The sequence below is a fragment of the Emys orbicularis genome, chromosome 1 (genome assembly GCF_028017835.1).
Source record: "Emys orbicularis isolate rEmyOrb1 chromosome 1, rEmyOrb1.hap1, whole genome shotgun sequence".
NCBI classification, from domain to species: Eukaryota; Metazoa; Chordata; order Testudines; family Emydidae; genus Emys; species Emys orbicularis.
Window position 1 is genome coordinate 136,906,660 of NC_088683.1, and position 12,970 is coordinate 136,919,629.

A 12,970-nucleotide genomic window follows, 5' to 3' on the forward strand; every position below is an offset into this window, starting at 1 on the left:
ACAAGTTTGAGAACCACTGTATTACACCATTGGTCACAAGCATAAGGCCCATCTCCTCTCCTCCCAAGCATTCATGTCAGAAGGGAGGAGCAAAAGTGTGGGGAGGAATTGCTTGTTTGTGGAGGATGGCCATTTTTGCCCACCTGTGGAAGATGTGGAATTATATAGATTTATGTCTACTAATTAAGCCTGAGCATTCTGGAAGGGCACAGTCTTTAAATCCAAGAACAAAAATAAACTTTATAGACAAAAACTAATATTCCAAAACGCAACTGAGTGAAGCAAATGTGGCCCACACAATGTACTCACATACTGTACTCTGGGTGTTGTGCAGAGAATAAAAACGCAAGGTTTTAAAAGTATATGAAGCATAATCTTGCTAGGAACATTTAAAAGCTGATGAAAGGCTAATAACGATGAATGAAGACTAAAGGGAGAGGTTACAGTGAAATAAAGGAAAGAGAAACATCCCACTGGAAAACTGAATGGCTATTAAATCTAGGGCAATTCTTCCAGGATTAAGACTGCTTCTCCATCATCATCATAAGTCATGTACTGCATGTTCTTTAACAGAGGTAAAGAAACAGTTTATATTACACCTGCCAAAACAGTGCAATTAAAAGTAGTTATTTCACAACACCACATTTTATACAGCATATTTCATTTGAGATCATCACAAACTGACTCCACAAGTCAGTATTTATGAAAGTAACAATTTCTAACATTGTTTTTCACATATGGATAGTCCGAAAATTACTGATCTACCATATTTTTACAGACACTTTTTTTGGAAGCATCACAGTTCATAAGTTCTCATTTCTCCCCGTCCTACTCACAAGCACCTGCTGTGACATTCTATGTTCACATCTGAATTAAACAGCTGGCAGGCACTTTTTAAAAACAAAAACAAAAAACCAAAAACTACAGATTTGATGTTGCAAGGACAGATCAGTAGAGATGATGCAGCCTGACCCCACTGAAGTTTGTCATAGTCTCTTTAAAACCCTCAGCTTCCACACACCTATGGCCAAGCTACTCCAGTCTATGGAACACTGAAACAGCAGAGAGTATCATCTCTGTCATTTACCATTCCTTTATCCCTTCCTAAACTCCTCCAATATGCTTCCATTTTTATTTCAGTTTCGGGGGGGGGGAATTCCCCCCTTTTGAAGCACCAGGCTGCAAGCCTTTAACTGCTCACAAGGGATCTTTGAGGAAAACCAGGTTAAAACTGTTAAGAAGGTCAAGCATATTTAGCCAACTGAGCAATCTAGTTGGCTCAACACATTCTTGGAAGTTTGGTTACAGAAGAAATAAATCAGAACAGGAAACACTGTGTAATTTAGCACTGTACTTTGGCTAAAGGAGATAAATAAGATAGAAATACAGTTGGCCCTAGAATAGCATGCATTCTAGCCTCTACAGCAGGGGTCGGCAACCTTCGGCACGCAGCCCATCACGGTAATCCATTGGCGGGCTGCGAGACAGTTTGTTTACGTTGACTATCCGCAGGCACGGCCACCCGCAGCTCCCAGTGGCCGTGGTTCACCGTTCCCAGCCAATGGGAGCTGCAGGAAGTGGCACAGGCCGCAGGGACATGCTAGCCGCTGCTTCCTGTAGCTCCCATTGGCTGGGAACGGCAAACCACAGCCACTGGGAGCTGCAAGGGGCCATACCTGTGGATGGTCAATGTAAACAAAATGTCTCACAGCCCACCAGCGGATTACCCTGATGGGCCGTGCGCCGAAGGTTGCCGGCCACTGCTCTACAAATTGGAAAAAACAATAACTCAATTTTCTCTTCACCCATCTGAAGGGAGAAAAAAAAAACTTGATTTTCCTTTGTTACCAACTGGTAGGGGCAGAAAGCACTAAAAATATAAGTTAGCCTTTTTAACAATATTTCCTGCTAGACATAGCACTTTGAACACAGGAACAGTTATAGCGGGGTCAGACCAATGAGCCATTTAGCCCGGTATCCTGTCTTCTGAGAGTGGCCAATGCCAGATGATTTAGAGGGACTGAACACAACAGGGCAATTAGTAAGTGATCTGTCTTCCAGTCCCAGCTTCTGGCAGTCGGAGTTTTAGGGATACGCAGAGCATGGGGTGGGGTCCCTGAACAACTTGGCTAATAGCCACTGATGGACCTATCCTCCATGAACTTATCTAATTCTTTTTTTAAAAACAGTTATACTTTTGGCCTTCACAACATTCCCTGGCAATGAGTTCCACAGATTAACTGTGCACTGTGTCAGGAAGTGCTTCCTTATATTTGTTTAACACTTGCTGCCTATTAATTTCATAGTGTGACTCCTGGTTCTTATGTTATGTGAAGGGGTAAATAACACTTCACTATTCGCTTTCTCCACACCATTCATGTTTTTATAGACTTCTAGCAAATCCCCCCCTTAGTCATCTCTTTTCCAAGCTGAACAGACACAAATGTATGAAAACTGTTCCATATCCCTTAATCATTTGTATTGCCCTTTCCTATACTTTTTCCAGTTCTAATGTATTTTTTAAGATGGGGTGACCAGACCTGCATGCAGTATTCAAGGTGTGGGTGGACCATGGACTTATATAATGGCATTACATTTTCTGTCTTATTATCTATCCCTTTCCTGATGGTTGCTAACATTCTCTTAGCTTTTTTGATTGCTGCTACACATTGAGCAGATCTTTTCAGAGAACTATCCACAGTAACCCCAAGATCTCTTTTTTGAGTGGTAACATCTCATTTAGACCCCATCATTTTCTATGTATAGTTTGGAATATGTTTTCCAATGTGCATTACCTTGCATTTATCAACATTGAATTTCATCTGCCATTTTGTTGCCCAGTCACCAAATTTTGTGAGATCCCTTCATAACTTGGCAGTCAACTTTGGTCTTATCTCTCTTGAGTAATTTTGTATCATCTGCAAACTTTGCCACCTCACTGTTTACCTCCTTTTCCAGATCATTTATGAATATGAACAGCACAGTCCCAGTACAGATTCTTGGGGGACCCCACAATTTACCTCTCCATTGTGAAAACTGACCAGTTTGCTTGTGCAAACAGTGAACATTTAAGGAATATTCTTTAAATAAACAAGGCAGAGGAATGGACAAGGACTTCATGTTCTTTTCTTTCTCTAACTTCTGTGATACTAAGGAACAAATAAAACTTTATTACCAATCACACTTTTTTCTCTTTTGCCTGTCACTGTCTGACTATTACTGCAATAGCTATATATCTAAGATGAAGCAAAATCTTCAAGTGAGAATACATGCAAGGCAAGTTTTATAGCCATTAAGAACAAATGAGAATGTCATGAGTAAATTGTAAAAATAATACTCTAAGTGACAACGTAATAGAAGAATGTAGTAGAGAGGTTAATCAATGTATGAATAATTGATGTTGCTTTACATTAGGATTCAATTCAAAACAATAAGAAAAATCAAAATATACATGAATGCAACCTTTAACCAATCCATTAGTTTTAATCTGCCTTTGGATGCACCCCATGGATAGGAATAGCAACTAATTTTAAATGTAATTGCTTAATTAGTATATTTTTTAGAAGTAACCAAAGATAGAGATTTTAACGATATTCATTTGCAGCAACCTCTAAGTAGCTGCCTCTCACTCTAGGTATACTGTATAAATAGCCCATCAAGAGGGTCCTCAGAGAAAGAAACCAGAATATCATGTGCTTACACTTTTCTTAGCGGATTTATTTTTGCTACTCAACAGCCTAGCGGGTTATACAACCTAGCATACCACTTGACCTTCATTCCTGTGGTCTATGAAGTCAAAACTATTAAAAAAAAGTCACCACCTTATTACACTGTTTTCAGCAGCAACAGGTACACAGCATGTACTCTGAGAACAAATACATTTAAAAAGCAAACCATCACACCACAAAATCATAGAGAAAAAAGCTGTCAAATCCTGTGACAGCCCAAATGCCACATAAGAAAATCCATTTAGTACAGAGATGCTAGGCAAGTTTATTGGAGACTTCTTGTATCCCATGTCAAATGGCAGAAGGCACAAGGTTCTTCAAAGTTACCCGAAACAAATATTTTATTTACTGTACTTGGCCAGATTATTTTTGGCTCCTTCATTTAGCCTGGCAGGTATTTGCAGGCTTCCAAAAGGGCAAGATAGGAGCATGAAGAAACCATCCTCCAGTGAAGTCTACTTCCTCAGTTAGAGGCTTTGCTGCTCCAGGATTTGTACAGAGAGGGACGTTTTTCCCGTAAGACAAAGGGAGGTAGTCTACCGATAGAAAAATCGGTTTTAAGAGGAGCCCCAGAAATGTTTACACCGATACTATTTTATATGCACATTTATGTAGTGACGTCCATCATTAAAAGTCTCAAAGGACTGTACAAACACAAGAATCTCTTCACTTAAGACTGAAATCCAGCCATCTCCAGGGTGAAATGCAGCAACTGTTTAAAACACAGTACTTCAATGCAGGAAGTGAAGAAAAATACTGTCTCCAATTCAAACTATCATATCCACCTAGGTATAAAATCTGTATATGCCACCCCATCATTGTCATATCTGCAGGTCACGCTAGCATATAAGAAAAACAAGTCTCACTTTCTCCCTTCCCAGTTGGTAGGAACTTGATTAAGTTGACAGGGTACATGTGTGTGTTGATAACATACTTAAGGAAAGCGAGGCTCAAAGGATGAACTTTGCATTTAGTTCTCACTGTGGAGTGAGATCTGTGCCAGAAATTTTAAAAGGCAGAACTAAACTGACATTTTGGATTTTATGTACAGTTTGTTAAACAAAAAGGCAACTCCTTTGGGTCTTTGATAGTCACAATATATGTTAATTTATCTGTAATTTTACTATGTTGTGCCCACATTTCTTTGTCATTTAATGGTCCCTGTTTTCAGATAACTTGCTTCATTAACTATTTTAAAATTGCGTACACAAGGAATGTATCCCTTTGCCAGTTCAGTTCTTTTAACAGTGTCTGTTTAAAAGATTTGCAGCGCTAAACATAAATAAAAGTAAATTACCTCCAGGTTCATCAAGGTAAAAAACCATGTCTTTTTTGTCTTCTCTTTCATCAATGTGATCGTAAGTAATTTGTGGAATGGATAAGGCAGTCTCTCCAGGATTTATTATTGGTGCCGCGCCATTATCACGCCCAGGTTTTCCTTTTCTTTTGTATCTTCTAGACTGTAGCAATGGAAATGGGATAATAGTAAAGATATTAACAGCATACAGAGATAAGAGCAACACACTTGAGATTTATTGTAAGGTAAATTTGAATTTGATACTACAACCATTAAGTTAAGTTAAAAAGTAAGGGTGAAATTCAGAGCCATGGCCAACAGCAAATTCAAAGCCATGGCCAAAGCCCTTGGCCAAGGTTTTCAAAACTGACACATTCTGGATGCCCAACTTTAAAACACCTTAAAGAGACCAAACTTCTAGTGAGCAGGCAGTCAATACTCTCTGAAAAGAAGGTCTCTTTAATTTTTCTCAAATTGGATGCCCAAAACTTGAGTATAAAACTAAGGCCCCAAAATTATGTGTTGTGATTATTTAACAGTTGCACAGGCATCAAGGCCTTTTAGAAAGATAGAACAGAGGGCTAAGAGTAGAAAAATGCAAGATCTAATGGCTAGATTTCTTCAATAGTCTGAGAAAATTCAGAATTGCTGTATTTTCTCTCCAGAGCATACTGGTGCAGCTAGAGATTTCCCCATTTTCCCTGTCTGTGAATAAGTAAATTAATTAAAAAATAAATTAATATCAAACCTTGATACTATATGATGTGCCAGGCACAGTACTAAAATGGAATCTAATATTATAATTCAAAATGTGTAAAAAAGGGAAGTCAATTATTAGCGATAAAGCTTTGGGCAAAACATTGTAAATTTTAATAACAGGCTTCACCTTGTGGGCAATCCTGTTAGGAAAGAAATGGGTTGTGTTCCTATTGATTTCTTTTAGTTTAAGTGATAAAGCGAAGTAGCAAGGCTAATGTTTGCAATGCTTATTCTATCAAGTTAGTGAAATACACCTATGCTGAAAGAGGCCGTAAATAAAAGGAAGTGAAACCAAACAGTGTGTTTATAAGAACACTTGACCAGAGGGGAATAATCAGAAATAGAACTGATTAATAAAGCACAGACTCAGCTCAGTCATATGTACAGAGGCCCCGCCATTGTTGTTAAAACAAGGAGAACAGAAATGGAAAATTTACACAGATGTTCTAGTTTGAGAACAACAGTTACTGAAGTGACTTTGTACTGTATAATGTACTGTTAAAACGAGTTTAAACAACATCAGAGACTGTGGAGTGATTTTTATAAATTATGTGACCTCTAAACTGGATGTTTCAGCAGCTAGAAGAGTATTTGATAGAGAAATTACAACTTGAGCAAGCATAACTGCAAAACTGGCCAAGAGACGTGACACAGAGAGGCTCCCAGAAAGCTACTCATGGAGATAAGTTGCTGACCAGAGCAAACAGCTGGAGTTCAATGCAGGTCTTTAAATGGTTGTACCAACAGCTATGGCCTAACTTGTCTTTACACAAGCTGGTGTGACAAGCTGTATTGCAAAAACAGACTGGAAAATTCCAGGCCCAATTGCAAGATCTCAAAAGCTGATGTCTCGTTCCCTGATTGGACTAATTTACGTTGGTCATTTCAATTCTTCGGTAAAAGTATGGGTCATTATTTGGTTGGTCCATGCCAGCACCTCTAAGAAGAGGCACTAAATTGAACAGCTCAGCAGAAATAGGATGAAACAGTCTGTCTCCTTCAGTACATTGCTTCCCGAAAGCCAAAGGACCCCTGAAGGGAGAAGACGGACGTCATGGGCTGGACACCTGGGAGTCCGCCTGGTGATATCAAGTGCCTATATTGGATAGGCACCTCTAACTGTCTCTTTCTATTTTCCAGCAATTTGGGTTGCTAGGGAACTGGGAAAAAACTATAGTTGTTTCTGTTCTCCTTTCCACCTTTGTATGCAGTGTCAGCTCCTGCTGTGACCAATAACTGAGCTGAAAGCTGATGGCTGGGCAAAGATCTGGTGATAAGTAACACACATACTGTATCCTGGCTGACAACCCAAATCAGTCAGTTGACCACTTCCTGAAACAGTGTACCTAATTAGTATGGATGTGTACATGCTTGTGTATGTGCTTTAAAGATTGTCATGAAGTGACAGTGTGTGTCTGAGAAGAGCCAGCTCTTCTCATCAGGGTCAAATTCACCCCCTGCCAAGGCCCTGCACAAAGCCAATAGCCACTTGAACCCTCAGAATAAGGGCCAGGGTAGGTTTAAGTGGTACAGAGAAATCTTCGCTGGCCCTCTTCACAAGGGTGAGTTTCACCCATTAATGAACAAGGGCAGAATCTGTAATTATGGGATTAAGTTATAGCAAGGGAAATCCAGGTATAATAGTGCACTAGATAAAACTAGAAAAATAAATAGAGGCAGTGTGATCCAGAAGGAAAGACACTGGCCTGGGAGTCAAAGGACCTGAGTTATTTTTCTTAGCCCTGCCACTAGCTTGTTGTATGAGATTACACAGGCACAGAGCAATGCCATGCCTTGTGCTATCCGTCCCCACCTCTGTCTGAATTGTCTGTTCAGATTGTATGCTCCTCAGGGCACGACCTGTCTCTTACTATGCATTTGCACAGCGCGTCTATCTGCTACTGTAATGAAAATAATAAAATACACTTGGAAACAACAGAGGCATGCACTGAAATTCGGCTTTATTTCAGCCAAACTGGGATATTTGCCTTACTCGCTTTTCAAAGGTCTTCTATAGAGATAAGCACTTTAAACCAATTAATTTAGATATTACTAGCCAAATTGAGAGCACAGGCCCTACTGTTCCACTGCCTTTTCCTTTTCCAGTCATATATAACTGTTCAGTTGAGTGTAAAATGGATATAAAATGCTACCAGCTCATATAAGATAGCAATGTATGCTTAGTTGAACAGTTATAAATGTCTACATAAGGGACAAGGTAATGGAGAATCATGCCCATAGAAACCAATGTATACATTCAAAACAGAGACATATCGTCCATCAAGTTTGCCTTAAGGACAATTAAGTTGATCTTGACACAATGTAAGGAAATAGATTCCATATCCCATTACAGGTCTCTTCCAACCCAAACGTTTCTACAAATTCCCTGCAACCTCTATACCTCTTACTTATATTACTTAACTAAATTAAAACCAAGAAGAAAATAAGTATGGCAAGTTCCTTTTAACCTGTTTTCTCAGACTAGGGCTAGATGGCGCTGGTGTTTTTTTTGTATTTTGAGCAGGCGATGTAACATAGATCTTCCATGTTGCTGTAGAACTGTATGATTTCTCTGCTGCATAGCACCGCCATAGAGTCTGTAAAGTAAAAACCAAACAATTCTTTCTGTGAACAAATGGGCATTGTGTTCTGAAGTAAAGGTAACTATAACCCTGCCAAAAATAAACCTACAGTGTGTTCTTTGATTTATACAAATGTGCTGCAAACGGTTTTCATTGAACCACTATGTGCTGTCATGTCAAATAAAATGCAGTCGCTCCCACGAGTAACTGTGCTAAGAGGTAACCATCACCAAGAGTCATATTCACTTCAGCATGTGGTGTTTTTAAATATGCTGCTCTTAGTATTATCAGTGGAAGTGGCCTAATCCACTACACATGCAGATGAAAATCTGCCCCATAAGAAGAAATACTCTTAGAACATTAAGAAATGCTCCAGCTTTACTTTTTTATGCATTGTGCCACATTTTAGTAACTTTGTTCTCAGTTGACAGTCTCTTTACACTATATAAAATGTAATATTGGAGCATTTTCCAAAGTTGGGTGTATGTATCCATACATACACACTCAATTATTTAAGACATACGCAGTACTAATGGGAATACTACAAGGTAGATTATAATTACATGAAAATTAAAAATAAATGACAAAGTTGCTTCTTTAGTTCAACAAGTTCAAACATTAAACTTCACAACAAGCCTGTGGGATAGGTAATTATCCTCATGTCACAGATCAGTAAACTGAGGCAAAATGATTTAGGGTTTAAAAGCCAATTATCAGCAGAGATGGACTACAAGTCATAACTCCTAGTCCTGTGACCACTAAACTATACTCCTCCATCTACTCTGTTTTATTATTCAAGCGATTACCTGAATTAGAGAAGCTGCAGCTGGGATCTGCCTGTTGAAATGCTTCTGACGTTGTTTCTGTTGTACCTTCAAGGCAAAACCAGAACCCAGAATCCCCTAAAAATAAACCAAATACTGGTAAGTCTCTGGTGAAACTTTTTTAAACCAAAATTTAAAGCATGAAATAAAAAAACATTTTCTTCTTGGCAACTCCTCCTTTAATATTAATGAGAGAATTTCACCTAAGCTCAGTTACAGTCAGGGAGTATCTTAACTCTTAACATTTCCACGAGGATGAAATTTATTTATCCAGTGATGAAATACAGTGTATTTGAGGTATTCTGGGCATCACATGAGTTCACTAACTCTTTTACACAAATCAGGAAATATTCTGTCCCCAAAAAAGACTTACAACAACCATACATTCACAGCTAGCATTTATGGGGAATATTATTCAATACAGTAGCTGTAGCCACTTTCACTACATTCTAAAAGCAATTGGCACATGATAGTGAGAGAAAAACAAATGAACTCCAGATGTATTTTACACTTACTATTTCCTTCCCCCACAAATAAACCACTCTTTTCACCTGTCACCTGTGGAAGAACTCAAGGAAACATACATACAATTTTATAGAGTGCAACATTTCTTTTATAATGGGTCTATATTAGGGCAATAAATTATTACAGAGCTATAGCTGTATCCAGTTTCAATTTCTCAGAGGTTTCATTAGTTTTTAGTAATGTGGGTTCATACCCTCCGAGTTCTGCTTTGAACAAACCTGCAATGAAACTCAGTCAGAACAGTCAAGTATCACCTGGTTTTGACAAAGCTGTAGCCCAGTTTTGCTCAAAATATTAACAAACCTTTAGTAAATACAATGGAATTGGGCTGAGTTGAGTTTCCATCTAGACAAGAACAGCGTGTGTCTTCAAGCTTCAGACTGAAAGCTGCACACCATTCTTGTTGCCCGACATTCCTTCTACCTGTTGCTATGTTATGTGTAATGCTATGTCATTCCAAGGATTTTATTTTCAAAACTTCAGCAAAAGTCTTATAGCTTAATTTTTTTAGTTAGTTTGTCCTTACATTCATTCATATTCAATTTGGGGAGCCAAAAAAAAAAAAAAAAGGCCTAGCAATGGTGCTTTGCAGCAGACCTGATTGAGATTCCCAGGTTGCTGAGGTTGTCTCCTTTCAATCTCTCAGTTTTTTAAATCATAAAAGACATGAAGTTAAGGAGATCTGGGCTCTATTCCCAGTTTTGCCACTGGCCTGCCAGTTGGCCTTGGGCAAGTCAATTCACCTAACTGTACCTTAGTATCCCCATTCGTAACATGAGGATAATGAATCTTATCTCCTTTATAAAGGGCTTTGAGATCTATGGATGAAAAGGGCTATAGAAAAGCAAGGTATTGTTATATATTTCATTCCCAATATCTAAGGAATGTAAATGGCCATCATCACCACATTATCGGAGCTAGAGTTGACAATTTTGGTTGGACGTATTCCTGGAGGTTCCAGCACAAGACATAATCTTTAATTAAAAGATTAATCTTTAATTCCTGGAGACTCCAAAACAATCCTGGAGGGTTGGCAACCTTAATCTGAGTGCCTGACAATTTATCCCATGAGGTAGCGATTATTACACCCATTTTACAGAGTGGGAACTGAGGCACAGAAAAGTGACTTGCGCAAGGTCACACAGGAAGTCTATGGCAGAGCAGGAAACTGAACCTGGGTTTCCCAAGTCCTAGGCTAACGCCCCCCCCCCAAAAAAAAAATTGGATCATCCTTCCTTTCATGATGAATATTACAAGTTAAAAGGTGCAATAAACTATTTGGTATATTCTGAGACAAAATAAAAAAAATTCTTAACAATGGCATCAATTAACAAGTATTTGTATTATTTACACATAGGATTAAATACTACTTTGAATTCCCACTCACCGCTGGAAGAGCAAAGAAAGATATAGCAAATACTGAGAAACAGGAGGCTATTGTCTTCCCAATCCATGTCTGTGGTACTTTGTCTCCATAACCAATTGTTGTGACCGTTACCTGCACCATAAACAAAGAAAATATTCACTGCAAAGTTATAAAGTTATTTCAGAAAGTGATGTGAAAGCAGCACAATGTAGGACAATCCATTTGGCATAAACACTATAGGCCCGTGCCTAAAGCTCTAGCTCCTGAAATCATTTGCTTATGTTAGAATCTCAATCTGAATAGCCAGGAGAGGGGTGAGTAACCCCATTCATCTCTTTGGGGCACTGCACTGGGGGGCTCCATCAACACCACCCCAGCAGAGGACTCGTAGCAGGAAGAGAGGAGTACAATGATTTCAGCACACCCATCCAAATAGATACACCAGCAGACAGAATATAAGTACAAGGGGACCCCATCCTGTTGCATCTGGCCTGTCTGGGAGAGGAGGCCCTTGCCGCCACCACTCAAAGTGGGATGCAAGGCCAGGAGGGGAGGGGCGCGGGGCTCATATCAAGGCATGCCTAACACACCATATGTCAGGGCTGGGTTTTGGACAGGTGGCCTAGTGGCTAGAGCCAGTCAGACACTAGGAAGTGGAGTTGTGGGTTGATCCAGGGTTGGGAACCAGGGGCGAGAGTCAGGAGTCAGTGATGGGACCTAAAAGCCAGGGGTCAGGAACTGGAAGTCAGAAGCAGGAGACAAAGCCAAGTCAAGAACTGGATATCAGAGCCAGGAGGTAAAGCTAAGGTCAGGAATAGCGTGAAAAAGCATAGTCTGTAACAGCAGCTAGCTAGGATTCTGCCTAGCTATAGAGACAAACTTCCTCCCAAGGCTAAAACAGTATGTCTGGACCCATCAGGAATGTCTTGTCAAATTGGCTCTTGCTGGGCAGCACACCCATGTTTGGGCCCCTGAGACTCATGCTCTGGTAAGTGTTTCTACTGTCAGGGGTGTTAGGTGGTGGTGTGGAGGCAGCCGCTTCCCAGGGAATCTGCAGTCCCAGGTTGTATACATGCTGAATCTTTCATCATATTGCCATAATTGGCCCTGCCCACTGCCCTGTTTCAACATTGCAAAGATGGTTTACTTCTTCTCAAAATTAAAAGCTCTAGCCATTGACTACAGAGTATTTTTCATTCTGTCTGATACAAATAATTTTAACAGCTAAGGCTATAAAGAGTTATTAGGTTTCAGGACATAGCCCCAAACCTATCCTCCACTCCTTCCATTTTGCCACCAATAATACCAGAAATATGACCAAAATAGGTTGATGAATTCATATTCACCTAACCATTCACAATGGGAACAAAGGAGGCTATGGGAATTAGGGTTGACCAGAGGATGACGATTCCATTTTGTGGCAACTTTCAAGATTTCAGAATTTGTTTTTGTTTCTCCTTGGACAAAATCTTTAAAAAATATATATATTTCTGAAAAGAAGAGAGGGAGGCTGTTTAGCCTCATGGTTAGCGTGCTGACCTGGGACATGGAAGAACCAGGCTCCACTCCCTCCTCTGCACCAAATCAGAGCAGAATTTTTCATCCTGTATCACACCAAAACAGGCAGAGCAGAGGCTTGAACCTGACTCTCCCACTGAGCTACAGAGTCAGTCTTTGCTCTCTGTGCTCACCCCAACTCAAAAACCTTCCTACTAAAAGTTTCATGGAAACAAATACATCTCCGCAAAACCTTATGGCTTCAACAAAATAACGTATTTCACTAAAATTTCATTTTGGCAAACATTTTTTGAACGGCTCTAGTGAGAATATGGCCATTTAGGGCACAGTTGCTGCTATCTGCAATTGTTGCACCGTTAGAAACTATAAAT

The 12,970-nt window shown here is 39.6% G+C and overlaps 1 protein-coding gene across 1 annotated transcript in view; it reads right to left on the bottom strand.

Annotated features, from left to right (window-relative positions):
- LOC135883765 (potassium voltage-gated channel subfamily KQT member 1-like) overlaps positions 1–12,970 on the bottom strand; it is a 522,644-nt gene that overhangs the window by 406,939 nt on the left and 102,735 nt on the right. The window contains exons 7-13 of the mRNA XM_065411048.1: positions 11,103–11,213; positions 9,173–9,268; positions 8,267–8,381; positions 5,801–5,816; positions 5,051–5,180; positions 4,751–4,754; positions 131–176 (exon numbers count right to left, since the gene is read on the bottom strand). Of these exons, the coding sequence (XP_065267120.1) occupies positions 131–176; positions 4,751–4,754; positions 5,051–5,180; positions 5,801–5,816; positions 8,267–8,381; positions 9,173–9,268; positions 11,103–11,213 (518 nt within the window). The remainder of the gene's footprint in view (positions 1–130; positions 177–4,750; positions 4,755–5,050; positions 5,181–5,800; positions 5,817–8,266; positions 8,382–9,172; positions 9,269–11,102; positions 11,214–12,970) is intronic.